This window comes from Loxodonta africana, chromosome 11 (assembly GCF_030014295.1).
Source record: "Loxodonta africana isolate mLoxAfr1 chromosome 11, mLoxAfr1.hap2, whole genome shotgun sequence".
NCBI classification, from domain to species: Eukaryota; Metazoa; Chordata; class Mammalia; order Proboscidea; family Elephantidae; genus Loxodonta; species Loxodonta africana.
Window position 1 is genome coordinate 7880544 of NC_087352.1, and position 27913 is coordinate 7908456.

Genomic DNA, 27913 nt, shown 5'->3' on the forward strand with positions numbered 1-27913 from the left:
CGCCCCGGCCGCTACTGATTGGTTGCGGGGCTCGCGGGTGGCGGTTGGCTGCTCCTCGAACCTCCTCCTCGTGCCGCTACCGCCGCCGCTGAGAGGAGCCACCGGCGACGCCAGAGCTGCGAATCCGGGTGAGTCGGGGCCCTGGGTCTCAGATGCTCCTGGTGTCCAGTGAGACTCTCGAGGAACTGCCCTTTCCGACTTTTTCTCCTCGCCCGGGCTCTTTGGTAGTCCAGCACTCTGTCACATGGGAGTTGTAGTCTGCCATGTATTATCAACTATGGGCCAGAGCCGTAAGAAGACTTCGATTCCCAGCAGGAATTGCGACTAGCCGGTCAACAAACGCCCGGGCCACGCCTCCTCAGCCAGCTCATTGGGTAGTTTATCCCTTAGCCCCCCCTTCCTGGATTTCATTGGTTACTGTCCCTCACGGAGGCTGGGTTCCGGCCTAGGCTGTAGGGCGATTGGGTACTGTATTCGTCAGTCGCCCCGAAGACGGCTTGCAATTGGTCAAAGCTGGTGTCCATCACTTGTTGTGGGGCAGGGTCCTAGGCAGATCAGGCGGTCGTAGGCTCAGGTTGGTGTCGGTCCCGGAGGGAGGCAGGTCTTGGGCTTTAGCCCCACCCTCTAGCGCTGCCGGGTGAGCGCGATTGGTCACAGTGAAAGTCGCTCTTCTTTGAGGGGCGGAGCCGACCAGGATGCGAATATCTATTGGTCTAGGCCGGCGCCGGTCAGCGGGGTTGTGGCCACTGATTGGCTGGCTGCTCCAGCTGTTGCAGGTCCATTCACCATTTTGTGTGTTGGAGTAAAAAAAAAAGGGAGAATCGAGAGGGAGAGCCGGAGGGGGGGCGGGGAGGGACCGGACCGGACCGAGCCGGGGCTACGGCCCCCCGCCCCGAAACCCCGCCGAGCCCGAGGTGAGGGGCGGGGCCAGGGCTGACTTGGGCAAGGGGGTTTCGGGGGACTGGGGGCCGGGAGGGGACAGGTGGCAGGGACGGGGAGGGAGTACAGGGGGAAAGGGGTGGGCGGAATGGTGGGAACGGGAGATGGAGTGGAGGAAGTGGTGAGGGGGGTGGTGACAGAAAAGGGGTGACTGGGGGAGGCTGTGGTGGGCAGACAACGGGTAACAGGAATGGAGGGGTGACAGGACTAGATCAGGGTGACAGGGAGAGGGAGGGGCCAGAGTTGGAGGGGGTGACAAGGAGAGGTGATGTGATGGGTAGAGTGAGTGACAAGTCCGGAGATGGCAGACAGGAGAGTGACTGGGAGGAAGAGCTGACAGAAACAGATGAGGGTGACGAGGGGGTGACAGACGAGGGGGCTTAGGGCCTGTTAGGAGCAAGGTAGAGGTGGTGACAGGATGGAAGAAAGAGTGGCAGAGAAACTGGTGCATGGGAGCAGAGAGCATGAGACCCCGCAGAGCCAGAGTCTGGGCTGCCTGGGGTTAGGGAGTTATTGCTCAGATTCTAAGGGAGGCGAGGATCCACAGAGCTCTGGGTGGGAGTTATCCAGGGAGGGGTGGGCAGGAAGGGAACAGGGACCCCAGGGGAAAGGATAAGGCTTGGCTTCTGGGGTGAAGAGCCCAGACCGGGCAGCAGGGTTTAAGAGTACCGGGCAGTGTGGTTGTAGGCCCTGGGTGGAGTATGTGAAGGTTTGTGTTTGGGAATGGGCAGGACTAGGGCCAGATCTCAGCCCTCAGGAGGGTGGCCCAGCGGATCAGTGGCGAGAAGGTGGTGGCATCTGTCCAAGTCTTGGGACTTGGGTGGCAGCCCCAGTGTAGGAAGCCCCAGGCCTTCCAGGCTCTGCCTGTGAGGACCCCAGGATTGGCCCGGGGGAGGGGCAGGCCTGGGACTGCAGAGTCTACAGAAGGAGCAGGCCCCAAGTGGGAGAGCAGGAGGTCAGATGTCCTGGGGGAGCCTGAAGACTGTAAGGGGTGCCTCTGATTGCGTTTGGCCTATGGTCCTGGGTCCCCCAACCCTCCTAGGGCCCCCCTTTTGGCCTCTCGGGCCCTGTCAGTGACTTCAGAGTAAAGTTTTTTCCCTTTTCTTTTCGAAGGGCAGCTTGAAAGGGGGCGGGCAGTAATGACTGTTCAGGAAGTAGGTGAGGTTGGCCTGCTGGGCCTGTCCTGCTTTCTTTGACCTTCTCCCACTTACCCCTACCTGGAGTCAGAGGGCATATTTGGGGCCCGGTGGGGAGGCAGCCGGCTCAGCCACCTTGCCAGAGCCAGCCCAGCCAGGGCGGGGATGCATGCAGGCCAGAAGTGGGGGCTGGGCTCACTGGGTATCACAGCGGGTGCTGTTGAGGGAGGGTCAGGCTCCCATCCAGTGGCACAGTGAAACCCTGGGGTATAGCTCTGTGTCCCACTGTGTGATGATGTGTGTGTGCCTGTGTGTGTTTGTGTGTGTGCATGTGCTCGTGCACGGCCCTGTGGCAGTGCTAGGTATGAGCTCTTGCCCCAGACGTGCCACTGCCTGCTCCCTGCCAGGATCTGGGGAGATGGCTGTAACTGGCAGGCCTGGGGTGCAGAGCAGAGTGGGCAGCCGTCCCTGGGGATTCTCAGCTGTGCACTCCTTCCCACAATGCCTGGCCATGCCAGGCTGCCCAGAGGGGTGGGGGTGGGGGGAGGAGCTCCCATCACAGCCTGGTCACCTCCCTTTCTGTGTCTGTGTCTGTGTGCATGTGTGCATACGTGTGTGTTTGAGTGTGAGTGCCCTCTGGACAGTGACCGTGCGAGTACGCGGGCCCTCTGGATCATGTGACAGGCGGCACACTGAAATGGTTAGGAGCACAGACCCTGAAACCAAATTGCCTGAGTTCAGGCTCTGGCTCTACCATTTCCTAGCCAGATGATCCTGTGCAAGTTGAGTTGCTTAACCTCTTTGTGCCTTAGTTTTCTCAAGGATTAAATGGGGTAATAGTAGCACTCGCCTCTTGGGTCTGTTGTGAGGATGAAATGGGTTAAAAAAGGCCCGTTTTAGCACAGGGCCTGGCACACAGTGCGTGCTCCGTGGGTGTGAACTTACAGCTTCTCGTATCCCCGTGAGGCATTACAGCCTGCGTACATACACCTGCCTTGTCCTCTGCGGAAGGAGCAGGTGTCTGTGAGGGTTCCCCAAGCAGCCAGGGTATCTGTGCTCAGGGGGCATGGGTGCCAGTTTGTGTCTGGGTGCTGACCAGGGACCCACATGAGTTAAGGGTGGTCAGAGAGGAGGCCTTGGGGACCATAGAGTTGAGGCAATGGCCTCAGCAAGTGGGAAATCTTGGGGGCCACTAGATCTGGGAGTTCCTGAGTTGCTCCTGATGACCCCTGTCTACCTTCCCCTGCCACAGGTGTCTGAGGGTGTGGGCAAAAGATGAAGCCAATGAAGAAGACATGCACTGGCCTTCTGGGTCCTGGCAGTGGCGGCGGCAGGTCCCCACCAGCCACCAGGGCCAAAGCCCTGAGGCGGCGAGGGGCTGGGGAAGGCGACAAGCCAGAGGAGGAGGAAGACGAGGCGCAACAGCAGCAGCAGCCAGGGCCAGAAGAAGCTGAAGAGGGTGAGGAGGAGGAGACAGCTGAGCGGGGCCCTGGGCTAGAAGGGCCACCCCTGGAGCTGCACCCTGATGACCCGACCCCAGGCGCAGCCGAGGACCCCAAGGGAGAAGGAGAGGCAGGCCGCTGGGAGCCCTCACTCAGCCGCAAGACAGCCACGTTCAAGTCTCGAGCGCCTAAGAAGAAGTACGTGGAGGAACATGGGGCTGGCAGCGGCGGGGTTGCTGGGGCGCCTGACGAGCGGGCGCGGACACCCGAGGAGGCTAGCACCCTGGGTTTGCCTCCACGACCACCCACCTCCACTCGCTCCTCTTCTACAGACACAGCCAGTGAGCACTCAGCTGACCTGGAGGATGAGCCTATGGAGGCCTGTGGGCCTGGGCCCTGGCCCCCCAGGGCCAGCACTGGCAGCTATGACCTGCGGCAGCTGCGGTCCCAGCGGGTACTGGCTCGGCGTGGCGATGGCCTCTTCCAGCCGGCGGTGGTGCGCCAGGTGCGCCGAAGCCAGGACCTGGGCGTGCAGTTCCCTGGTGACCGGGCCCTGACTTTCTACGAGGGGGTGCCAGGCGGTGGTGTAGATGTGGTTCTAGATGCCACGCCACCACCAGGTGCGCTGGCAGTGGGCACGGCTGTTTGTACCAGTGTGGAGCCTGGCGTGGCTACCTACCGTGAGGGGGTAGTAGTGGAGGTGGCCACCAAGCCAGCTGCCTACAAGGTCCGCCTCAGCCCTGGCCCCAGCTCCCAGCCAGGCCCTCCACCTACCCTACCGCAGCCCCCACACCGCGAACCTGAGGAGGCTGTGTGGGTGGCCCGCTCCAGCCTGCGCCTGCTGCGGCCCCCCTGGGAACCGGAGGCCCTGCCGAGGAAGCCCACCACAGGCCCTGAGGAGGAGCAGGCTGAGCCCGGGGTCACCCTGCCGTCTTGCCCTGCTGCCCTGGATCCCAAGCAACCCGAGGATGCTGAGGTATCCAAGATCAGCTTTGGCAGCAACCTGGGGGCTTGTGAAGAGGGTGAAGAGAAGCATCTGCCAGCCTTAGGCACCCCAGCCTTGCTCCCACTGCCTCCGCCCCAGCTCCTCTCACCACCCCCCAAGTCTCCAGCCTTCACAGGCCCAGGCCGCCCTGGAGAGCAGCCCTCGCCCTGCCAGGAGGGGAGCCAGGGTGGCAGTCGGAGCAGTAGTGTGGCCTCCCTAGAGAAGGGGGCAGCACCAGCGGCCCGGGCTCGCACACCATTGACAGCTGCCCAGCAGAAGTACAAGAAGGGTGACGTGGTCTGTACACCCAATGGAATCCGCAAGAAGTTCAATGGCAAGCAGTGGCGTAGGCTGTGCTCTCGAGATGGCTGCATGAAGGAGTCACAGCGGCGAGGCTACTGCTCACGCCACTTGTCCATGCGAACCAAGGAGATGGAGGGCCTGGCAGACAGTGGGCCAGGCGGGGCTGGGCGGCCAGCTGGCGTGGCAGCCCGGGAGGGCAGCACTGAGTTTGACTGGGGTGATGAGACGTCGAGGGACAGTGAGGCCAGCAGCGTCGCAGCCCGGGGAGACTCACGACCACGCCTGGTGGCCCCTGCTGATCTGTCCCGCTTTGAGTTCGATGAGTGTGAGGCGGCTGTGATGCTGGTGTCACTGGGCAGCTCGCGCTCAGGCACACCCTCCTTCTCCCCCGTCTCTACGCAGTCACCATTCTCACCTGCCCCGTCACCCTCACCCTCGCCGCTCTTCGGCTTCCGCCCCGCTAACTTCAGCCCCATCAACGCCTCCCCGGTCATCCAACGCACTGCCGTTCGCAGTCGCCATCTGAGCGCCAGCACCCCTAAGGCTGGTGTGCTGACGCCACCAGACCTGGGCCCCCATCCGCCACCACCTGCCCCACGGGAGCGCCATTCCTCCGGCATCCTGCCCACCTTCCAGACCAACCTGACCTTTACTGTGCCCATCAGCCCTGGGCGGCGGAAGCCAGAGCTGCTGCCCCACCCAGGGGCGCTGGGGGCCCCTGGCACCGGGGGTGGAGGAGCTGCCCCAGACTTCCCCAAGAATGACAGCCTAGACTCTGGTGTGGACTCGGTGTCCCACACCCCTACACCCTCCACGCCAGCCGGCTTTCGGGCTGTGTCACCTGCTGTGCCCTTCTCCCGCTCCCGTCAGCCCTCGCCATTGCTGCTGCTGCCCCCACCTGCTGGCCTGACCTCAGATCCAGGGCCCTCTGTGCGCAGAGTGCCTGCGGTACAGCGGGACTCCCCCGTCATTGTCCGCAACCCTGATGTACCACTGCCCTCCAAATTTCCTGGGGAGGCAGGCATTGCCAGTGAAACCCGGACTGGGGGACCTGGGCGGGGGTGCCGTGAGACCCCAGCACCTGCCGGGGCAGCCAGTGGGAAGCCTGGCCTGCCCCCACCCCTACAGGCCCCTGTGCCCATCACCGTGCCTCCAGCTGCACCGACTGCCGTAGCCCAGCCGATGCCCACCTTTGGCCTGGCTTCTTCGCCCTTCCAGCCTGTGGCCTTCCACCCCTCACCTGCTGCCCTGTTGCCTGTCTTGGTGCCCAGCAGCTACACCAGCCATCCTGCCCCCAAGAAGGAAGTCATCATGGGCCGGCCTGGGACAGGTAAGGGGTGTTGGTGGATGGGCTGGGCAAGGGCTCCCTTGAACTGGTGAGCTCCCCACCTCAGGAGGGGTGCAAGAGGGAGGCTGGCCTCTCTGCACAGATGGCACCTCGTGAATTCCAGTGGTAGGCAAGGGACTGGATTCTGAGACTTTGAAGGCCCAGTGCACGGTTTCCAGAGGCCTCCTGCTGGGAAGTGCAGTCTACCCCCTCGAGGGCTGGCAGTCATCAGACCTTTACCCAGTCCCAGGGAGCTGACGGGGGAACAGAGAATGATAACCATAATGACAGGCCCATGCATCAGGGGACAGGTGGGCATCACTGTGAAGAGCATGGCATGTGAGCTTCTTGCCAAATCCTCACCAACCCAAACCAAGCCCATTACCATCGAGTCAATTCTGACTCATTGTGACCCTATAGGACAGAGTAGAACTGCCCCATAGGGTTCCCAGGCTGCAGTCATTACAGAAGAAGACTGCCACGTCTTTCTCCCTCGGAGTGGCTAGTGGATTTGAACTGCCGATCTTTTGGTTAGCAGCTGAGCTCTTAACCACTACGCCAACAGGGCTCCTTCAGATCCTCACTCGCACCCCATAACATAGTACTCACAGTAGACCTGGCCCTGTTTGAAGCCCTTTTCAAATATTAGCTCATTTAGTCTTCACAACAGCCCCAATAGGCAGATGCTGTCATTAGACCTCGTGTAGTTGACACAGGGGACCGGAGTAGTAATTTGCCCAGGGTCACATGGCTAGGAAACATAGAGCCAGCTTTCAGACCCAGGCAATCTGACTCTTGACCCCTCTGCCATAGTGCTGGCTTACTGGAGGGAAAGCTGAGCCTCCAGGAGGTCCTCTGTTGAGAGAAGGCAGGACCAGGACTTGAACCCTCGTCTGCACCACTGCACACAGTAAACCTCACAGGCATAGTCAGTGCCATGGAGGAGAGCAGGAGATTGTGCTGAGTATGCCTCAGGGCGCAGATCTAGTCTGGCTGCCCTTGGGATGGAGCGTACAAGCTAAGAGTTGATGGATAAGTAAGAACCACCAACCACAGGTTCCTGGGAAGAGGCAGATAAGAAGGATCCAGGCTTGAAAGGACCAGAGCCTGGGAGAGGGTCAAGGAAGCCAGTGTGGCTGGAGCGGGTGAGGCCGGGGTGGGGAGAGTGGCATGTTTGAGAATGTGCTGGAGAGTCAGGCCCAGGCCAGGCTGGGCCTTGTAGGAGCAACTCAAAGAGAGGGCGACAGACGTGGCGCCAGCCCCTTCCTTAGCATCTTTTCCTGTTTGTCTGTCTGTCTATGTGTCTGTCTGTCTGCTTGCCTTTGTTAACTGGTGGCCTCCTCTGTGCCTTACCCTGTGCTGAATGGTGATGAGGACACAGCCCAGCCCTGCCCTCACAGGGTTCACCGTCCACTGGAATAGACGTACGTGTCCTCAGACAGTGACAGTCCAGAGTGGTCAAAGCAGAGTGGTCACAGCTGGGATGGGGAGGCTCAGGAGGCTGTGGGAGCCCCGAAGAGGTAACCAATCCAGCCTGGGAAGTCAAGGAGGGCTTCCTGGAGGAGAGGCCAGAAGCCTATCAACAGACCTGCAGAGTGAGCTGGAGTGAGCCAGGCAGGGCAGGTAGGAAGATCTTCCAGGCAGAGGGAACAGTTTATGCAAAGGTCTTGAGTCAGAAGCAGGTATTTGGAGGAAGCTGAATTTGCAAAGTGAAGGGTTCTAGAAGGTGAGCGAGTGTGAGGATGTGGGACTGTATTGGTGAGCAAGAGCCAAATCATGTAGGGTCCTCGTAAGATATTTGAACTTTATCCTAGGAGCACTAGGGAGCCACAGAAGGTTTTGACCAGAATAAACCCCTTTGGCTTCACTGTGGAGGGTAGGTTTGAGTTGCTGAGACCAGGGAGACCAGGGAGGAAGGGGGCTGGTGTGTGCCTCTGGGCAGAAGCTGGCAGTGCCATGGGTGGGGGCAGGCATCAATTCAAGAAGGAGCCTGGGCCCTGTCCTCACGTAGCTCCCAGTCCAGACCTGTCCCCAGACCCAGGAGAGGACACGGGTTGTGCTCGTCCCTCATGCTCATGCACTGAGTGAGATGAGGTGTGTTTTTTTGCCCCCCTGCAATATTTTTTATACTTGTTATTATAGTTGATACGAGCAAAATTCCACAGAGGTGGGCACAGCAGGAATTCCTGTCCTTAGACAGATGAAGAAACTGAAACAGAGGGACTCTAACCACCCTCCACCCCCAGCCCTGCATGCCCCAAGCCCCTGACATTGCCCTCATAGCACTGTCCCACGTGACCCTCACTGCTGTGTCAGGGAGGGTTGGCTTAACAGGGCAGGCCCAGCAGGAATCTTGCCACCATCTTCCAGATGAGAAAAAGTAAGGCCCTGACAGAAGAAGAGTCCTGATGCAGGTTGCCCAGTCAGGGAAGGACAGGACTGGGCCTTGAAACAGGTCTCCTGACCTCCAGATTGCAGGACCCTTACTACCAAGAGTTCCAGTAATAATAGCTTATTGAGCACTCGTGACGCATGTGTCTGGCACATTCAGTAAGTGCCGTCTGAGCATTTGCTAACTGAATCCTCACAATGTCCCATGATAACTAGTTCATTTTGGCAGTGGAGGACACTGTAGCCCAGAGAGGTTAAGTGACTTGCTTATTATCACCTAGCTAGGAAGTGATAGAGCCAGGATTTGAACCCACGCTGTCTGACCTCAGAGCCCAGGCTCTTAACAGCACTCAATAATAATGATGATAATAATAACCACTCTTCATTGGGCATTTACCATGTATCCAGCCCCAGGCTTAGGGCCTTCTTATCAAATCCTGCCGGTGCTGTGAAGTTAGGATTGCTGGCTCCGTTGTCCAAGGGAAGAACTGAGGTTCAGGAAAGGGAGGCCCCTCGCTGGAGGCCGCCTGGTCGTCAGAACTTGTCCAGTGCTTGTCCTGACGGTTCTGAGCAGCACCTCCCTGACAACACCCCGCTGAAGTATCCAGGTACCCCTCAGGTTCCCAGACAGCTGGCCCTTTTGTTCTCTTCCCAGGGCCTCCCTACACACTTGGGAAGCAGGCTCCTTGGGGCCTTCTCCCTCTGAGACGTAGATAGGGCGCACCATGCCTGGGGCATAGTGAAGCCACAGTTCTGGCCCCTTCTGCCCACCCATGCCAGGGGCTGACCTTCACTCAGGGGGCAGCAGGTGTGAGGGGGCGGCCCAGGGAAGCTTGCCTGCTCTTGCCCCCCACCAGGCATTTGCTTCCGCTGGGGGACATGCCGGGGCAGGCGGCTGGCATTCTCAACATTCTGCGCATGGCCGGGCGGCCAGCTGCTGTAGCCGCCTCCCTCTGACTCTTCCAGCCTGCTCCCCAGGAAAGGAACCCGCCTCAGGGCCTGCAGCCCCTGCCCAGGAGGCCAGATGTCTCAGCCCCATTCCTGGCACAGTTTCCCTCCCAGCTCCCAGCTTCTCGCCTACTGACAGGCGTTGCCCCTTCTCCTAGGCGCCTCTGTCTGTCTATCTCTGTTTGGCCACTGTATGTCTATTTGTCTCTCCCCTAGTTCCCTCCATCTGTCTCTCTCTAGGTCTCTATTTCTGGGCCTGTCTGTCTCTCTGGACCCTTGTCTCTCCCTCTCAGAGTCTGGCTCTCCATACCTTTCTGGGTATGTCCCACCCTAGGCTTCAAACCTTGTCTGAGCTTTTAGCCCACCCTCTTTCTTTTTTGGCCCCCAGTCTTGGGATCCTGTGTCTCTGGGCCATTCTTGGCCTCTCCTCTAGGCCTCCCTCTCCAACTCTTTAGACATACCTGCTGCCCCTATCTCGCCTTCACCCTGTATATCTCAGGTGCTCAGTTCCTTTAAGGCAATGGACAACTGCTAAGCACCAGGTCCCCTACTCCCTTCTTGGAGAGTGTTGGGAGGTTGTCCAGGCCCTAGGGGCCCCCTCTTTTTTTTTTTTGTTAACAAATTTTCTTCGTGCTTTAAGTGAAAGTTTACAAATCAAGTCAGTCTCATGCAAAAATTTATACACACCTTGCTATACACTCCTAATTGCTCTCCCCATAGTGAGACAGCACACTCCCTCCCTCCACTCTTTCTCCTCTTGTCCATTTGGGTAGCTTCTGGCCCCCCGTCCTCTCATCTCCCCTCCAGACAGGAGATGCCAACACAGTCTTATGTGTCTACTTGATCCAAGAAGCCCATTCTTCACCAGTAACATTTTCCATCCCATATTCCAGTCCAATCCCTGTCTGAAGAGTTGTAGGGGCCCCCTCTTGCTCCTTGACAAATTAGCTACCCACTGCTGTTCCCAAAACCTGCTAAGGGGTGTCAGGAGCCATCCTGCAGACCCATCTACCATCCAACCACCTGTTCCCAAGACAGGCAGGAAGGCGGGGGCTGTATAACCCAGGCCAGGAGATCCGGCGTCGGGGAGCGGCAGGAAAGCAGCTCCTGTGCCCACCCACCTGCTAGAGGGCATAGACTCAGATCATCCTACCTTCCTCCCACTCTTCAGAAGATACATTTGGTCCCAGCTCCACTTAACTGAGTTCTGGAGATAGTCTACCCCAAGGGGTAGGGCCCCAGAGACCAGGCAGTACCCACCAGCTATTCTTGGGCAGGTGAAGAAATAGGCCCCAAGAGGGGCTGAAGCGATTTGAGCCAGAGTCTCCTGACTCCTAAATCCAGATCCTGCCCGCCAAAATTTCCATTTTGTCTCAATGAACTCCATCTCCACTGCCAGAAGTCAGCTCCCTCCATCTTCAGGCCCCTGCTGCCAGGCCCAAGACTGAGCAATCCTGGGGCAGGGGGGTGGGGAAGGCAGGGCTGGATGCAGGCATAGGCAAGGGTGATCGGGGGAGATACTGAGTCTAGGGAGGCCAGAGGACAGACAAGACTCTGGCTACCAGGGGGGTTGGTGAGGGAGGTTCAGGTAGGCTTCTCAGTGGAGATGACATATGAGCTGGTGTCAGGAATGAGTAGGTGATTTCAGGGTAGTGAAGGAAAGGGAAGAGCCATCCAGGTGGAGGCAGCCACGTGAGCAAAGGCCAGGAGGGGTGAAAGTGTGTGAACTTTGAGTGGCTGATTGAAGCTGGAACTGAGGCTGAAGCCTAGGCTTGGCTGAAGAGTGCCACAGAGGACAGGCCCATCCAGGCCAGGCGGCTGAAAAGCTGAGGCTCTAATCTGGGGTCAGTGGGGAGCCAAGAAAGGGCTTAGAGCGTGGGAGGGGAAAAGGTTGGATCTGGGTGTCAGAAAGATCCCTCTGGGCAGTGGAGACCCAGGCTGGGAAGAAGAGGGTGACTGCGGAGAGGGAAGCGTTGGTGAGTTTGCAGGGGTGAGTCTTAGTGACTTTGTGGAAGAGACCCCAGCTCCCTCAGCTTGGCAGCCCCCAACACCTGACGCTTCGAGAGGTTGCGCTGCCTCCTGGCGGCGGCGGGCGGTGGGGCGGGCGGTGCACGCATGCGCAGCGGGGCAGGCGGGGGTGCGGCCAGGCACCCCCTCAGCATTAATGGCTCCATTAGCCGCCGGGAGGGAGGCGCATTAGCGGCGGCGACGGCGTCTGGCTCCCATTACCACCGGCGGCAGCGGCTGCACCGCAGGCTGCTGGACCCTAGCCCGCCGCGCCGCCTCCTTCTCCCGCTCCCCGTTCCCTGTTCCCGCTTCCCACTGGGGCCCGGGCTAGGGACCCGTGCCCCCCATGTCGGCGGAGAGCTGACTGTGAAGCCGGGCAGACCTGGATTCGAATCCTGATCGTGCCATCTCCGGATTGCTAGACCCTACCCCACTCTGAGCCTATTTCTTGGGTAGCAGTCGGGAAGATTGGGTGTACCGGGGGTTTGTAGTTCGGAATAGGTACCCCGTGAGGGCCGCACCCAGCCCCCTCCGGCACCTAGAAGTGCAGATTCCCGCGCCCATGGGGTTAGGCACCCAGAGTCAGACCTTCGACCTTCCCATTGGCCTCCGTGGCTTTTGCCGACTGCCGATTGGCCGAGACCTGCTCCGGTTCCTGCGCAATTAACCCCTGCGCGGCTGCGCCTTGGCGCTGGGTGCCACCCTCCCCCCCGCAGACAGCCCGGGTGCCAGCTGGCCCGCGACCCGCCGCGGCCCGCGTGGGTGTCAGGCCGGCCGGGCGCCCGCCCGCCCTCCCAGCACAAAGCGGCTTTGTGGGGCCCGCCAGGGTCTGGCTGGAGGCCAGGCGGCGAGTGGAAAATCTCGTGAGCGAGGGGAGGGGAGGGGAGCGCATGGCTGCGCCCCCTCCTCTGCGAGGGCCTGGGCACCTCCCTCAGCCCGCGCCGACCAGCCCGCCGCCTGTACGATCCTCCCCTTCCCGACCACCCGCACTTTCCAACCTCCAAGTTCACATCCCGGTCCTCTGTCCGCATCCCGCCTATCTCCCTATTCCTGAGGACCCTCCCCCACACCTCTTCCCTGCCTCTCTTTTCCTCCTGGTCCTCCTTGCCTACCCCAGCCCCACTCACACTGACTCACCCTGGTGCTATTTTTAGCCCCCATCCCTCCGGAACAGCGCCAAGCCCAATCCTGGGCTCGTTCCCCAGGCAACCCTGTTCGTAGCCGACGCCGCCTGGTGTGGGTGGGTGGGTGGGTGTGTATGTATGTATGTGGAGGGCGGGTGAGGGGAGCTGGGGACACCAGGGTGGGGTGGTGCGCTAAGGGGGGGACCCGGGCCTGGAGAGCGGGGTGGGGAGCCCCGGGTGGCAGGGCGCGGTGCTTCCTGGGCTCAGTAAACGGTCCGTGAGTTCAGTGTGTCTGCCTGTCCCTCAGTCTGTCAGCATCTCTGGTTGCGCACCCTGGGCCCCTCTGGGCAGGTCTCAGCCTGCGCTGCCAGGGTGGCTGTCGGTGTCTCCGTCTGGGCTCCGTGTCCCCAGGCCAGGGTGGAGTGGTGCAGTGCGGTGGGGGATGTTTTGGGCCAGGCCTTTTGTGGAGTTGGTGAGGGTGCTGGGGGTGGCCTCTGCTGCAGTCCTACCCAGTACCTGCTTTGAGTGAAAGACCGCTTTGACCCCCTCGCCCCCGTGGGGCGGGGCCTTGGTTTGGGGAACCCCCTCAATCTTTTCCAACTCTGGAGGCCCCAGTTAGGGTGGGGGATGACTGGAGAGAGACAGTCCCTTCCTAATCACCCTCAGCCAGGGTTCCTCCATCCCGAACAATGGAAGCTAAGTATAGGGCTGGCCCAGCGCCCAGGGCAGGGGGGCCCTTTCCCGCCCGGATTCTCGCCCCTCCCTGCCAGGCTGGGCCCCCACTTGGCTGTACTCTGCCCTGGAAGGGGCCTCTTCCCATCCCTCCTCCATGGGCACTGTGTCTTCTACCAGATGTGCAACTCTCCCAGATGTGTGAGGCCCTCTCCCTGCTTTGCCAGGCCTGGTTCTTTTTCTCACCCAACGGGAATGGGGGAGCTGAGGACAGGGCCCCTCTGAGCTCTGTCCCTGGACTGCATTGCAGTGGGGAAGGGGTTAACTTGCCAGTAGGTGACTCACCGGTGGGGAGAGGAGGGGGTAGTGGTGGGGAGATAGCAGGCTACATTGATTTCAGCCTCCATTTCTGCCTCACATTGCAGTCCCTGGGGCAGTGAGGTAATGGAGGGTCTGAGTCTGGGGCTGCACAGGGAGGAGGGGGCAGTCACCTAATAGTCCCTCGGGTGCCCCCTCCAGGCTCACAGCCAAGTGTCTGGCCCCGCAGTCTCTGGAGGTCAGTAGGCTACAGGCCTCCCTTTCCCCATCAGCGTTCAGGTTACCTGGTTCTTTTGGCACCCCTCTTGCCCTCAGCTCCATAATTGAACGGGGCAAATTGGGGTTATCTGCTCCTGCCCTTGACCCCACCTTAGTAGGAGCCCCAGTCTTGGTCCATCTGAACTTGTTCAACTTTACCAGCCCAGGTATGACCCTAGGCCTCTGCCTCTACTGAGTGCCTTCCTGGGACCCATACCTAGGGCCTCTGCTTCTGTGCCTCCTGGGCCCCAAACTCTTGTCTGTGTCTCTCTCTGTGCCCCTGACTTTTCTGTAGTTATCAGTCTCTGTATCGCTGTCTAAGGTCCTCTGTTTGGGAGTCTCTGCATGTGCCCATCCTGAGGTTAAGTACTGAATAATGCAAAGAGCACTTGAGTTGGAATACTGGGCTGGTAAGTCCTGGCTGCATGATCATGCACAACGTATTCAGTCCTTCAGAGGCTCATTTTTTCGTCTGAACAATGGGCATAACAAAACGTACCTCCCTAGGTGAATGTGAGATTCAGTGAACACTAGCATCCAGCATATAGCAGCCCCAAGTAAGGGTTAGTTTCTTTTCTTTATCGAGGCCCTTTTCAGGGGGGAGAGGGGAGTGTTGACTCCCAGCCTAGAGTCGTGGTACCAGCCATGGTGGTGCTTGGTGGGCCCCTTTGTTGCTAGGTGGAGGATTCCAGGTGGCTGATGAGTGTCACCCTGGGTAGCTGAATGACAGTGGATGGCCATGGGGCTCCATATACCTGATGTGTCTGGGTACCGAAGTAGATAGGGCTTGTGCGGGTAAGTTTATAGTATGTGGGGTCAAGTCAGTATGATGGTGTATTTGTGTGTTGGGGATGGGGGGATACTATGTGTCAGGAAGGCTGTATGAGAGTGTGAAGATGGAAGAGTGTGTGTGTGATTGTGTGGGAGGTGTGTGGGATGTGTGTGCTTGGTGGAATGGCATTCGCTGTGATATGTGTGAGATAATTCTGCCTGTTTGATGTGTGTGTTTGTTTGATGATTCACGTGAGCTCATGGATGTATGATGAGTATATGTGTTGGTGGGGCCTGTAGGTAAGGTATGTATGAAGTGGGTGATGTGAAGAGGGCCGGTGAGAAGAGTGTGTATGACGGTGAGTGTGAGGTAGTACACGTGTGAGCATCGTGTGTGATTTTGTGTGTAGCAGTGCAGGTGTAAGACCGAAGGTATATGCGAACTTGGAGGTGTGTGAGAGTAATGGGTGTGGCATGAAAGTCTGTCTATGAGGACTAGGTGTTTGTGCTGGTGTGGGAGTTGGTGAGGGATCAGGGGTCGCTCCCCTAGCCCTATATGCTGTTATCTGGCTTGCGGGGCGGTGCTCGCCTCGGCGGGTGTGAGGGAGGCGGACCGAGCCGCGCGTGAGCGTGTTCCTTGCACGAGCTGGACACACACCACCACACACAACCTCAGGGCCTCCGCAGCACGGAGCCCCGAACCGCCCCCCTGGCTCGGTGCCTTTACTGCAGTGCGCCCTCCCTACCACCCTCCTCCCTCGGTCCCGCCCTCGGCCGGCTCGGGGCCAACCGGGGTCCGCCCCGCCCCGCCCTTATTTGCATATGACTGACGTTCCCCCGGGGCGGCCAATGGGGGCGGGCGCGGCGGGGCCTGACCCGCGCGCGGCGGCGACAGCCAATGGGCTCACGCGCGGGGGGCTGGCCTTGCGCGGAAGGCCGCGGGGGAAGCGGGGAAGGGGCGGGGGGAGGCGCGCGGGGGGAGGGGAGCGCGTAGTAGTGGCGGGGCGGGGAGGCGGCGGTGGTTCGGCGCGGGGTTCGCTCGGAGCGCACAGACGCACGCACGCTGGTCTGTCTGCCCGCCCGGAGCCGGAGGTCGACCCGGCGCTGAGCCGCGGGCCCAGGGCCCGGAAAGGCGGGGCGGCGGCGCCTACAGCCGGGGCGCGCGGGGCCGGAGCCGTTACCCGCCGGGGCTGCGAGGGAGGGAGGGAACGAGCGAGCGAGCCAGCGAGCGGGGAAGGGTGGGGGCCGCCCCCGCGCACGCGCGCCGCGCCCCGCCCGTCCGGCTCCGCGCGGGAGGAGGGAGAGGGAGGGGGCGGTGCCAATGGCCCCCGTGCCGCGCGCCCCGTGACGGCCCCCGCGCGCGCCGGGGGGCGGGGCGGGGCCGGCTCGCGCTGACCTCCCCCGCCCCCCGGGCGGTGGGGAGGCCAGCGGCGCTGTGCGCAAGCGCGCCCGGCGGAGACCCCCCGCGTGGGGCGGCCGGAGGGGGGCGGCGGGGGGGGGCATGCGGCGACGGCCTCCCGCTCCCCCCCGGCCCAAGCGGCGACGGCGGAGGAGCGGACGGCAGGAGGAGCGGCGGCGGCCGCTGAGGAGGCGCGAGCCCCGGTCGGGGCCCCCCGCCCCGGACCATGTACTCGGCCCACAGGCCCGTGGTGCCTGCGTCCGGCGCGGCCTCCCGTGGCCTCGGCATGTTCGGTCAGTATTGCCTGCGCCCTGGAACTGCAGCGGTCAAGGTGTCAGGGTGATAAGTGCGGAGTAACGGTGATGGGAGATCAGTATAAGAATGGTAGAGGCAGAGCCAGGGGGAAAGTTACAGAGGCTGGCTCAGTGGTTAGTGACAGCAGGTGGGAGCGGAGTGAGGAATGGGGAGTATCTGGGTGTAGTTGATGAGCTATAACAGGTCTCTTGTAAGTGGAGGTGTGAGCTGCAGAGTAATTGGCTTTCAGGGCCTGGATGGGAATAGGAGCAGCATAGGATCTGCTAGGCGTGAAATGGAGCAGGGTGGGGGCTGTGATTGAGAAGTGGGGCTAAGGACAGGGCTGGGGAAGTGAGGCACGATTTGCTCGGAACAGAGTGATGGGTCGGAGTGTTTGGGGTGTGCTTTGCAGAGAGGAGGAGAGAGAGACTGGAGGAACCTGGAGGGTGATTCACCAGGGAGAAGGTCAGGAGGGGGTAGGTCCAAAGAACGGCCCCTGTATTGTCTGCTGGGTGCTGAGCTCCTTCTTCCCCATCCTCTTAGAAAATGAGGAGGCCTTGATAAGAGAGATCTTTGTGAAAAGAGGAGGAGGTTCAGGTCCCTGACAATGTTATGTGGTTGGAGGGCCTGACAGGCTTTTGGGCCCTCAGTGCCCCAGGAGTAGGAGGCGGGGTCATCATAGGGTCATGAGTGTTTTCCATGATTGTTTTTCTTATTCCTTACCAGTTTGCTTCCTTGGTATCTACTTTTTTGTGTGTGAGCCCCTCAGAGAATCAGGTCTCGAGGCCAGTGCCTAACATAGAGCTCCCCCAGTCCAAGTTCTTGAAGGCATGGGTGGGGGGTCACCCCAGGTCAGGTTGATCTGGAGCAGGGGGAGGCCTGGAGTGATGGAGACCAGGGCTAGGGCGTTTCCCTCATCTCTTCTTCGTTCTCCCCTTAGCAGGGGCCTTCTCTGCTGGTTCCACTTCCCCCAGGAGCCAGGCAGTGAGAGGGGAAGCCCATTCCTAGCTAAGACTGCCCCAGGAGCCCAGCCAGGGGTGGGTCCCAGTCCAGGGCTTTCCCTTCTACCACCCAGCTGCTGGGGCTGAAGGTGAGAACCTTCCTGTGTATATCCTTAAGGAAATACCTGGTGCTTACTCTTTTCTTGGGCATACTTCTAATGATTCTCTACTTTCCCATTGTCTGTGCCTTGTCTTCCGAGGAGTTTACCACACCCTCCTTTTTCTGGGCAAGGGGGCAGGATGGGGGTTGGACTGAAAATAAGCTCAGAGGTTTAGCAGGAGGGAGGCTGGGAGGCCTCTTCAGGGGTGGTGGTTTCTCTTCGGTGGGGGATGCTGGAGCCACCTGTGTTCAGCCCAGGAAGGGCAGGTCTGACTCCTTGGGGTCTGTGGTAGGTGAAGGGAGGAAAGAGGAAAAACCTGAGATCCCATGCCTCATGGATAATAGGTGGAGAGATTCAGGAGGGGAGATAAGGCCGTTTGCCTCGGAAAGGGAAAGGGGGCGCGGGTCCAAGGTGAGGGGCTGACACAGCCTGGGAGAGAGGGTGCTGGAATTGTGGCATGGTTGTTGCGGGGGGGGGTCCCCAGCCTAGCTGAGGTCTTGGGGCCTTGGGAGTATGGGGTGGCAGCCAAGCATGACCTGGTTTGTGGCAGGAGCTGGTCGTTTCTCTAGGCTGGTTCCTGGTGGTGGGGATGGGGTGTGAGTACTATTTCCCTTCCCTGTTTCTGTTTTCTTTTTTATAAACCTAGAAACGTTTAAGGGAGGAGTTTTTCCTGAGTGATGTCGCATGGATGTGTTTAAGTGGCTTTGAGATCAGGGGGGAGGTGTAAAGAAGGGCTGGTGCTAGCTCCACTAGGGTGGAGAAGAGCTTGAGTTGGGGGTCAGGGCCAGGATCCCCTGCTGACCAGCTCACCTGGCTCCTTCCCACAGTGTGGACAAATGTGGAACCTCGCTCTGTGGCCGTGTTCCCCTGGCACTCCTTAGTCCCCTTCCTGGCCCCCAGCCAGCCTGACCCCTCCGTACAGCCAAGCGAGGCCCAGCAACCCGCCAGCCACCCAGTGGCCTCCAACCAGAGCAAAGGTGAGGAGTAGGGGGCTGTGGGAAGGCATGTGGGTGGGGTCTAGGTGGCCAAGGGGCCCTCTGATCCACCTCTCCATCCCTAGAACCTGCTGAGTCGGCAGCTGTTGCTCATGAGCAGACACCTGGTGGGACAGGAAGTGCTGACCCTGGGCGGCCCCCTGCAGCCACATGCCCTGAGAGCCCAGGGCCCGGACCCCTACACACACTGGGGGTGGTGGAACCTGGCAAGGGTCCCCCTCCCGCTACTGAGGAGGAGGCCTCTGGCCCCCCAGGAGAATCCCGGCTGGACAGTGAGACGGAGAGTGACCATGACGATGCGTGAGTGCACTGAGGCCTGGAACTTGGAGGGGCAGGGCGGCCAGAGACACAGTCCTCACTGTTTCTGCCTCCCCCACCACAGCTTTCTCTCCATCATGTCCCCTGAGATCCAGTTGCCTCTGCCACCTGGAAAACGCCGGACCCAGTCCCTCAGTGCTCTGCCCAAAGAACGGGACTCATCTTCTGAGAAGGATGGACGCAGCCCCAACAAGGTGCCACATCTCTCTACCTGTCTCTCCTCACCTTGTGCATCCCTCCAAGGCTCTCTCCTTGGCCCTAACCATCCCCTCTTGGGGCTCTGTCTACCACAGCGGGAGAAGGACCATATCCGGCGGCCCATGAATGCCTTTATGATCTTCAGCAAGCGACACCGGGCCCTGGTCCACCAGCGTCACCCAAACCAGGACAACCGGACTGTCAGCAAGATCCTGGGCGAATGGTGGTATGCCCTGGGGCCTAAGGAGAAGCAGAAGTACCATGACCTGGCCTTCCAGGTAATGCCCCCTCCTACCAGGGCCACCCTGGCTTCCTCTGGTGGAGAGCGTGAGAGGTCACCCTGCCCTCTCCTGCCAGGTGAAGGAGGCCCACTTCAAGGCCCACCCAGACTGGAAGTGGTGCAACAAGGACCGAAAGAAGTCCAGTTCAGAGGCCAAGCCCACTAGCCTAGGGCTGGCTGGAGGGCACAAGGAGACCCGGGAGCGGAGCATGTCAGAGACAGGCACTGCTGCTGCCCCTGGAGGTTAGTCAGCCAGACCGTTGGCGCTTGCACCCTGCCTACTGCCTCCCCAAGAGCTACCAGCTACTCCTTGACTTGCTCACCCCATGCCCTGGCAGCGCTTCTGTGCCCAGTTCCTTTTATCTGAGGACTCTTACCACAAAGAAACTGACAATTTTTTTACACAAAGGAGTCTGGGAGGTCCAGACAGATAAAATTCCCAAATGGCAGTCTCATCAGTAGCTGTCAATTTATTGAGCACTTTTACTATATTCTAGGCAGTAAAAAAAGGATAATTTCTAGTACTTGAAATTTATCCGATTTTTTAGTTAAGGCTACAGAGGCTTAGAGAGGTAAAGACACTTGCTTAAAGTCACAGAACTAGAAAGTAGCTGAGCCAGGATTTAAACTTCAGCAGGTTTTGTTTTCAAGGCTCTAGTTGGAACCATTGTACCTGATGAAACATGTAATAGGCTGTTTCTATTTATCGAGTGTCTTGTGTGTTTGGCACTGTTTCGGGATGCTTTTCTGAAGCGATCTTGTGGATATGGCCCCACTGCTTGATGAGGGTGGGGGTGTTACTGCATTTCTGAGATGAGGGAACTGAGAGTGATAGGTTAGTGGTTAGATATCCAGGGCCACGTGACCTATTTCTAGGCTCTTGGAATCCTGGAAGAGCTGCTTCCCATTGAGGAATGGGCTCGATTCTAGCCAACCCAGAAGGCAGGACCCAGCAAGGAGGAGATGCTGGGCTGGCAGGCGGAGTCTCTTTGCCTCCAGGTGGCCCAGAAATGCCATTCTGCTTCTGTCTAGCACTAGAAGTATCTGTGGGTGGCTCGGTCACTCCGGGTGCTGGTGAGGGGCTCCTGACTGATTGCTCCCCCTACCCTTCACTCTACAGTGTCATCGGAACTCCTGTCTGTGGCAGCCCAGACACTTTTGAGCTCGGACCCCAAGGCTCCAGGGAGTGGATCCTGTGGGGCAGAACGGCTGCACACAGTTGGGGGTCCTGGCTCAGCCCGACCCCGCGCCTTCTCCCACAGTGGGGTCCATAGCCTGGATGGCGGAGAAGCAGACAGCCAGGCACTGCAGGAACTGACTCAGGTCTGGGGTGCAGGCCCCCTGGGGGGGTACAGGTAGGGCTGCCCAAGGCGGCAGCCGTGGCTGAGCCCTCCCTGCCACCTGCCCTGCAGATGGTATCCGGCCCAGTGTCCTACTCTGGCCCAAAGCCCAGCACCCAGTATGGGGCTCCAGGCCCCTTCACAGCTCCTGGCGAGGGGGGTGCCCTGGCGGCCAGTGGACGGCCCCCCCTGCTGCCCACTCGAGCCTCTCGTTCCCAGCGGGTTGCCAGTGAGGACATGACCAGTGACGAGGAGCGCATGGTCATCTGTGAGGAAGAAGGGGATGATGATGTCATTGGTGAGCAGAACAGGGCCTCAAATCCTGTCCAGGGACCTTGGCTGAGGCTGGGAGGGTGGGTGGAGATTTGATTTAGGTCCCCAGGCTTCTTTTTTCTTCCCTTTGACATTTGTTCACAATTGGATATGTGCTGAGTTTAGGCTCTCTCAAATAAACCCAAGCAGGAAACCCGGAGGACACAGGCATGACTAGGCCATTAGGCACAGTGTTAAAAACTCTTACTCCTTTTAGGTCGGGGGTTTGGGCTGAGGAATAGGGTTTCCAGACAACACTCCCTGCCACCTGGGGCGGAGCTGAGGCCAGAGCGCTGCCTCCAGACAGTTCCTCCAGGGCAGCCCTGTACCCAGCCCCTTTGCTGACATGGTTCCCTCTGCTCCCTCAGCTGACGATGGCTTCAGCACCACTGACATTGATCTGAAGTGCAAGGAGCGGGTGACTGACAGCGAAAGTGGAGACAGCTCTGGGGAGGACCCCGAGGGCAGCAAGGTGAGGGCCTGGCCATGTGGTATTGTCCAGTCAAACACTCCCAGCAGGGGGAAGAGCTGCTTCTCCTGTGGGGGAGATTCAGGCCCAGAGAGGGCAAGCTACTTGCCTCTTGGGGAGCTGGGTCCCAGCCAGGGTGAACTGAGGCCTTCAGCTGGCAGAAGTGCAGACTTGGGCTGGCCTGGCTGACAGGTGCGTGGGGTGTGGCTACCTAAGTGCCTGGGCTCCCCTGACATGGTGTGACTCCTTTCTTCCACCCAGGGCTTTGGCCGGAAGGTGTTCTCACCTGTGATCCATTCCTCCTTCACACACTGCCGTCCGCCCCTGGACCCTGAGCCCCCCGGGCCCCCGGATCCACCTGTAGCCTTTGGCAAGGGCTACGGCCCCACCCCGTCCTCCTCCTCATCTTCGCCTGCCTCTGCCTCAACCTCTGCAGCCACCTCCTTCTCCCTGGGCTCAGGAACCTTCAAGGCCCAGGAGTCAGGGCAAGGCAGCACAGCAGGCCCCCTACGGCCCCCGCCCCCTGGGGCTGGGGGACCAGTGACACCTTCCAAGCCCACCCGGTTCCTTCCAACGGATCCTGCCACCTTCCGACGGAAGAGACCTGAAAGTGTGGGGAGCCTGGAGCCACCAGGCCCCTCAGTTATTTCGGCACCTCCCAGTGGGGGAGGAAACATTCTGCAGACACTGGTCCTGCCCCCAAATAAGGAGGACCGGGAGGGCAGCAGAGCCCGCATGCCCTCGGCCCCTGCTCCATCGCTGGCCTACGGGGCCCCAGCAGCCCCCCTGTCCCGCCCAGCCGCCACCATGGTCACCAACGTGGTGCGGCCTGTCAGCAGCACTCCTGTGCCCATTGCCTCTAAGCCCTTCCCCACCTCCAGCCGGGCTGAAGCATCTCCAAATGACACGGCAGGTGCCAGGACTGAGACGGGCACTGGGTCCCGGGCTCCCGGGGGCTCCCCGTTGGGTGTCAGCTTAGTGTATTCGGACAAGAAGTCGGCAGCAGCCACCTCACCAGCCCCACACTTGGTGGCTGGGCCCCTGCTGGGCACTGTGGGAAAGGCACCTGCCACTGTTACCAACCTGCTGGTGGGCACCCCAGGCTATGGGGCCCCCGCACCCCCTGCTGTCCAGTTCATTGCCCAAGGAGCCCCTGGCAGTGGGGCCACTTCAGGCTCTGGAACAGGTGCTGGGAGTGGCCCCAATGGGCCAGTGCCCCTGGGTATCTTGCAGCCAGGTGCCCTGGGCAAGGCTGGGGGAATCACCCAGGTGCAGTATATTCTGCCCACATTGCCCCAGCAGCTTCAGGTGGCACCTGCCCCAGCAGCAGCCCCTGGGACCAAGGTAGCAGCTCCCAGCGCCCCTGCACCCACCACCAGCATCCGTTTCACGCTCCCACCGGGCACCTCCACCAACGGCAAGGTCCTGGCTGCCACTGCACCCACTCCTGGCATCCCCATCCTGCAGTCTGTACCTTCTGCTCCACCCCCCAAAGGTGAGACCCGAGCTAGGCAGTACAAGGAAAATGGTAAGTTCTGTTCCACTCCCTTATAACCTTTTCTTGCTTGTCTCTTAACTTGCAGCCCAGTCGGTGTCTCCGGTGCAGGCCCCACCCCCGGGTGGCTCAGCCCAGCTGCTGCCTGGGAAGGTACTAGTGCCCCTGGCGGCCCCTAGTGTGTCCGTGCGGGGTGGAGGTGCCGCCCAGCCACTGCCCTTGGTGAGCCCGCCCTTCTCGGTACCTGTGCAGAATGGTGCCCAGCCGCCCAGTAAGGTGAGGACACCTTGGCTGTGTCTCCCACCTTTTACTCCTCCCCATTCTGGGGGGTATGTCTGTGTGGCTTCTGCATTTCTAACCATTGGTCTTTATCAATCTGTGTCTTTTTTTTAGTCTCTTCCTTTTCCATTTCTGTCTCTGGGACTCGGTCTTCCTCCGTGTTTCGGTGCATGCTGTTTTTCTTCTCAATTCTGTTTTCGGTGCCTGTATTTGTTCTCTCTCTCTACCCTCCCCCCACCCCTTTCACTGTTTTCTTTTTTTTCTTTGTTTCTTCCACTGTTTTTATCCCAAATTCCGCCTTTCATGTCCTTGCTTTGAGCCACCCACGTAGTCTCAGCCCTTTCCCCCGTCCCATCCCAGGGACCCAGCTCACTCCTACCTGTGGGTGCTCTTGCCCACAGATCATCCAGCTGACTCCAGTGCCAGTGAGCACACCCAGTGGCCTGGTGCCACCCCTGAGCCCAGCCACATTACCTGGACCCACCTCTCAGCCCCAGAAGGTCCTCCTGCCCTCCTCTACCAGGTAATCACAGTTGAGTTTGTTTTCCCCAGAAGCCAGTCCAGAGAAGGGGTGGGTGGGTTGGCTCTCCTCACTCGTCCCCCTTTATCCTCCATGCGGCAGGATCACCTACGTTCAGTCAGCAGGCGGGCACGCACTGCCCCTGGGTACCAGCCCTGCATCCAGCCAGGCTGGAACGGTCACCTCATACGGGCCCACGAGCTCTGTAGCCCTAGGCTTCACCTCGCTGGGGCCCAGTGGCCCTGCCTTCGTGCAGCCCCTACTCTCAGGTGAGGGGTAGCCTGGTAGGCAGGGTGGGGAACCCAGGGTGGGGCGGGGGCAGTCCAGGCTCTGACTCTTGGTGCTCTCCCTTTCCTTTTCTCTCCCTCTAAGCAGGCCAAACCCCACTGCTGGCTCCCGGCCAGGTGGGCGTGTCACCTGTGCCCAGCCCCCAGCTGCCTCCTGCCTGTGCCACCCCTGGAGGGCCCGTCATCACAGCATTTTACCCTGGCAGCCCTGCACCCACCTCCTCAGCACCCCTGGCCCAGCCCTCCCAGGCCCCCCCAGGCCTGGTCTACACTGTGGCCACCAGCACCACCACCCCTGCTGCTGCCATCTTGCCCAAGGGCCTTCCGGCCCCTGCCACTGCCACCCCAGCCCCCACCAGCCCCTTTCCTAGTGCCACAGGTGGGTATCAGGCCAACCCAGGGCAGGATGAATTGGGGGACCCAAGGGGTGGGCTCTAGTCAGGCCTGGCTCAGCGAATGCTTTTGTTTCCACCAGCAGGCTCCATGACCTACAGCTTAGTGGCCCCCAAGGCCCAGCGGCCAACCCCCAAGGCCCCTCAGAAAGTGAAGGCGGCCATCGCCAGCATTCCCGTGGGTTCCTTTGAGGCAGGTGCCCCTGGGCGGCCTGGTCCTGCGACCCGGCAGCCACTGGATCCTGGCCCAGCCCGCGAGCCAACTGCCCCTGAGTCTGAGCTTGAGGGGCAGCCTACAACTCCAGCCCCTCCACCACCCCCCGAGACCTGGGCTTCAACAGCCCGGAGCAGCCCCCCGCTGCCCTTGCCTGTTGAGGAGCGGACCAGCACCAAGGGTCCTGAGGCCACGGTGAGGACTTGGCAGGCAGTTGGTGGGGAGCTTCCACTTGGGGTTGGCTCTGCTTCTCTGTCTGATGTCTTTGCATTTTTGTTCAGCTCCTTTTCCCTTCTCAGCTGTCTGGATGTGCCCTTGTTTGTCTCTGGAGTTAAAAGCCTTTTCCGTGGTGTTCCTCTTGCTTGTCTGGGTTGTCCGCTTTCCTGACGTCCTTGTCTGGGCCTTCCCAAGTCTGTGTGACTGGACCTTTTTCATGAGTCTGTGTCTGGCTGACTTAGCATCCATTTCTGCTTCCGGGCTCTGTCCTCACCCACCTGCTTGTCCTGGTCTGTCTGAATCTCGTGTCCTCTGTCTCCCTGCCCGTCCTTACCTCAGGCCAGCAAATTCCCCAGCTCATCCTCAGAGTGGCGCGTCCCCGGGCTGGGCCTGGAGAGTCGTGGGGAGCCTCCCACCCCTCCCAGCCCAGCGCCGGCTCCAGTCTCTTGTGGCATCATCGGCAGCAGTGAGGGCAACAGCGGGAGGGCGGCTGGGGATACCCCTGAGCGCAAGGAGGTGGCTAGTACCGGCAAGAAGGTGAAGGTGCGGCCCCCGCCCCTGAAGAAGACCTTTGACTCTGTGGACAAGTGAGCATGGCCCCGGGTGCCTTGACAGACTCGGGGGGGTTGGTGGAAGAGTGGGCAGCTGCAGGCTGGGGCAGGGGAGGTGACCCTGTGGGCTCTCCAGCAGGGTCCTGTCAGAGGTGGACTTTGAAGAGCGCTTTGCTGAGCTGCCTGAATTTCGGCCTGAGGAGGTGCTGCCCTCTCCCACCCTGCAGTCTCTGGCCACCTCCCCCCGGGCCATCTTGGGATCCTACCGCAAGAAGAGAAAGAACTCCACCGGTACGCAAGCGCTGGTCATCCAGGTGAGGTGGGGGAACGGACAGGGACCGCCTCTTCTGAGCCTGCCTCTGTTTGGCCAGACCTGGACTCGGCACCCGAGGACCCCACCTCGCCCAAGCGCAAGATGAGAAGACGCTCCAGCTGCAGCTCTGAGCCCAACACCCCCAAGAGTGCCAAGTGTGAGGGAGACATCTTCACCTTTGACCGTACAGGTATAGGCGCTAAGCAGGCAGAGCTGTGGGGACCTAGGGCCTACCAGAGGGGCGGGAATAGGGTCAAAGGGAGTGAGGTGGGATGGGTGGCTGTGAGAGCGGGAGAACAGCAGGTTTGGAGGCCAGCTGTTGCTCAAGTTCTGTGTGACCTTTAGCAGGTCCCCTCTTTTTGTCTCTCTTCAAAGTGGGCTTCAGGGAGGGCTTGGGTGTTCAGGGTGCTGCTGTAGCATCACCCTGCCTGTGTGTGTGCGCTGCTCCCAGGTACGGATGCTGAGGATGTGCTTGGGGAGCTGGAGTACGAGAAGGTGCCGTACTCGTCACTGCGGCGTACCCTGGACCAGCGCCGGGCCCTGGTCATGCAGCTTTTCCAGGACCATGGCTTTTTCCCCTCAGGTGAGCCTGTCTCAGAACCGGCCAGCCAGGCGGAGGCAGAGGGAGCAACTGGCTGGGCCCTGCCTGCACACCTCGTCCTGCCTTCCCCAACCCCCGTGCCTTTCTGTCCCCAGCCCAGGCCACAGCAGCCTTCCAGGCCCGCTACGCAGACATCTTCCCCTCTAAGGTCTGTCTGCAGCTGAAGATCCGTGAGGTGCGCCAGAAGATCATGCAGGCGGCTACTCCCACGGAGCAGCCCCCAGGGGCCGAGGCCCCCCTCCCCGGACCGCCCTCCACTGGCACCGCTGCTGCCCCTGCTCCCACGCCCAGCCCTGCTGTGGGCCCTGACCCCAACTCACCTGGCTCGGACTCTGGCTCGGCCCCGGCTGCGCCACCACTGCCTCCACCCCCAGAGCTGGGGCCCGGACAGCCTGGCTGGGAGGGGGCCCCCCAGGCCTCCCCTCCATCCTCTGGCTCTTCCGCAGCTGCCACAGGCAGGTGAGGGGCCCCTGAGAAGATCCCAGGACCCACAGTGCCCCTTTCAGGACATGGACAGTATGTAGGTGGCAGGAATGGGGGCGCAGGATGGTTACGTCCCCGTCCCCACCCCCCCCCCGCCCCGGCCAATAAAGCCATTTCGTCCTTTCCAGCTTGGGGCGGAATGAGGCCTGCTCCTCTTGTATATACCCCCTCCCCCCACAGCTCCCTCCCTGTGATGGGGGCAGTTGAGGGGAGGCAGGGGCCCCGTCCCTGCACCGAGCCCCTGTACATAACCTGGAGTGTGTTACCTTCAGACCTTTTTCACTTGTACTTTATGCAAAATGGCTCGTGTGAGGGCTGCAAGCTGGAGGGTAGTGTGGGCCTTGGGCCACAGGAAGGGACCTGTGGAGTAGGGGGGAGTTCATGCACCCCTTTTTTCCCCAGAGGGGCTGGACTCAGGTTAGTTTGGGGGTGGGGGCTCCTGCACTTTGCCACAGGCATGGGGAGGGTTCTCTCCCCACCCCCTCTGCCTTCCCAACTTGGGTTGTACTTTCTAAGAAGGTGATTCCCCCTACCCTCGCCCCCACCCCAGAACAAAACATGTTGATCATGTGCAATATTTCTTACTGTGCTGAAGCTGAAATGACCGAGATTAAAGCTGTTTAACACACCTGTGTGGTGACCCACTTTAAAGGGGAAGAAGGGGTGCTTGTGCCAGCCCTATCCCCAGATGGCTGTGGGGTGCTACACTTCCCATGAGGTGCAGGGTGAGAAGGTACACGTGGCTGCAGCAATTCCGGGATCCCTGTGCCTATCCCCCCAATGTCAGGGGGGCTTGTGGGTCGGTGACCCTGACTCACTGGGACCTCTGATCCCAAAAAATGCTCAGGGAGAGTTCCACGCTGCCTACTCTGCTCCTTTCTGAGCCACCCAATGTGAATTAGGTTGGGGAAGACCTGAGACATGCCAAGGAAGGCCACTAGCTGCCACCAAGTCAGTCCCAACTCATGGTGATCCTGTCTGTGTGTGTCAGAGTGGAACTGTACTCCAGAGAGTTTTCAGTGGTTGATTTTTGGGAAGTAGATTGTCAGACCTTTCTTCCTAGTGCTTCTCACTGGACTTTAATCTCTCAACATTTGAGTTAGCATGTTAACTGTTCGTACTACACAAGGACTTCAGCCAGAGGAGGCAGCTTACCTTTATCGGCCTGAGAGTCTTCCACTAAAGAAGGGCTCTCAGAGATCCTAGACCAGAGGTAGCACGATGGAAGGGGAGG

At 60.2% G+C, this 27913-nt stretch overlaps 1 protein-coding gene across 7 annotated transcripts; it reads left to right on the forward strand.

Moving 5' to 3' along the window:
- On the forward strand, window positions 1–27307 carry CIC (capicua transcriptional repressor). 7 transcript variants are annotated; one of them, XM_064293736.1, is made up of 21 exons: window positions 1–128; window positions 3328–6135; window positions 18244–18393; window positions 18477–18711; window positions 18794–18923; window positions 19023–19205; window positions 19285–19450; window positions 20328–20530; window positions 20620–20845; window positions 21228–21331; window positions 21590–22823; window positions 22912–23099; window positions 23504–23625; window positions 23725–23891; window positions 23995–24288; window positions 24385–24710; window positions 25071–25318; window positions 25419–25573; window positions 25654–25785; window positions 26047–26178; window positions 26292–27307. In XM_064293736.1, the coding sequence occupies exons 2-21, from the start codon at window positions 3351–3353 to the stop codon at window positions 26657–26659; spliced, it is 7548 nt and encodes a 2515-aa protein (XP_064149806.1). In that variant the 5' UTR covers window positions 1–128; window positions 3328–3350; the 3' UTR covers window positions 26660–27307. The 7 variants fall into 7 exon arrangements, with proteins under 7 accessions (XP_064149806.1, XP_064149805.1, XP_064149809.1 ...); XM_064293735.1 differs by lacking the exon at window positions 1–128 and adding an exon at window positions 135–914; XM_064293739.1 differs by lacking the exon at window positions 1–128 and adding an exon at window positions 135–914 and having other exon boundaries at window positions 25422–25573.
- Window positions 27308–27913: the final 606 nt, after the last annotated feature.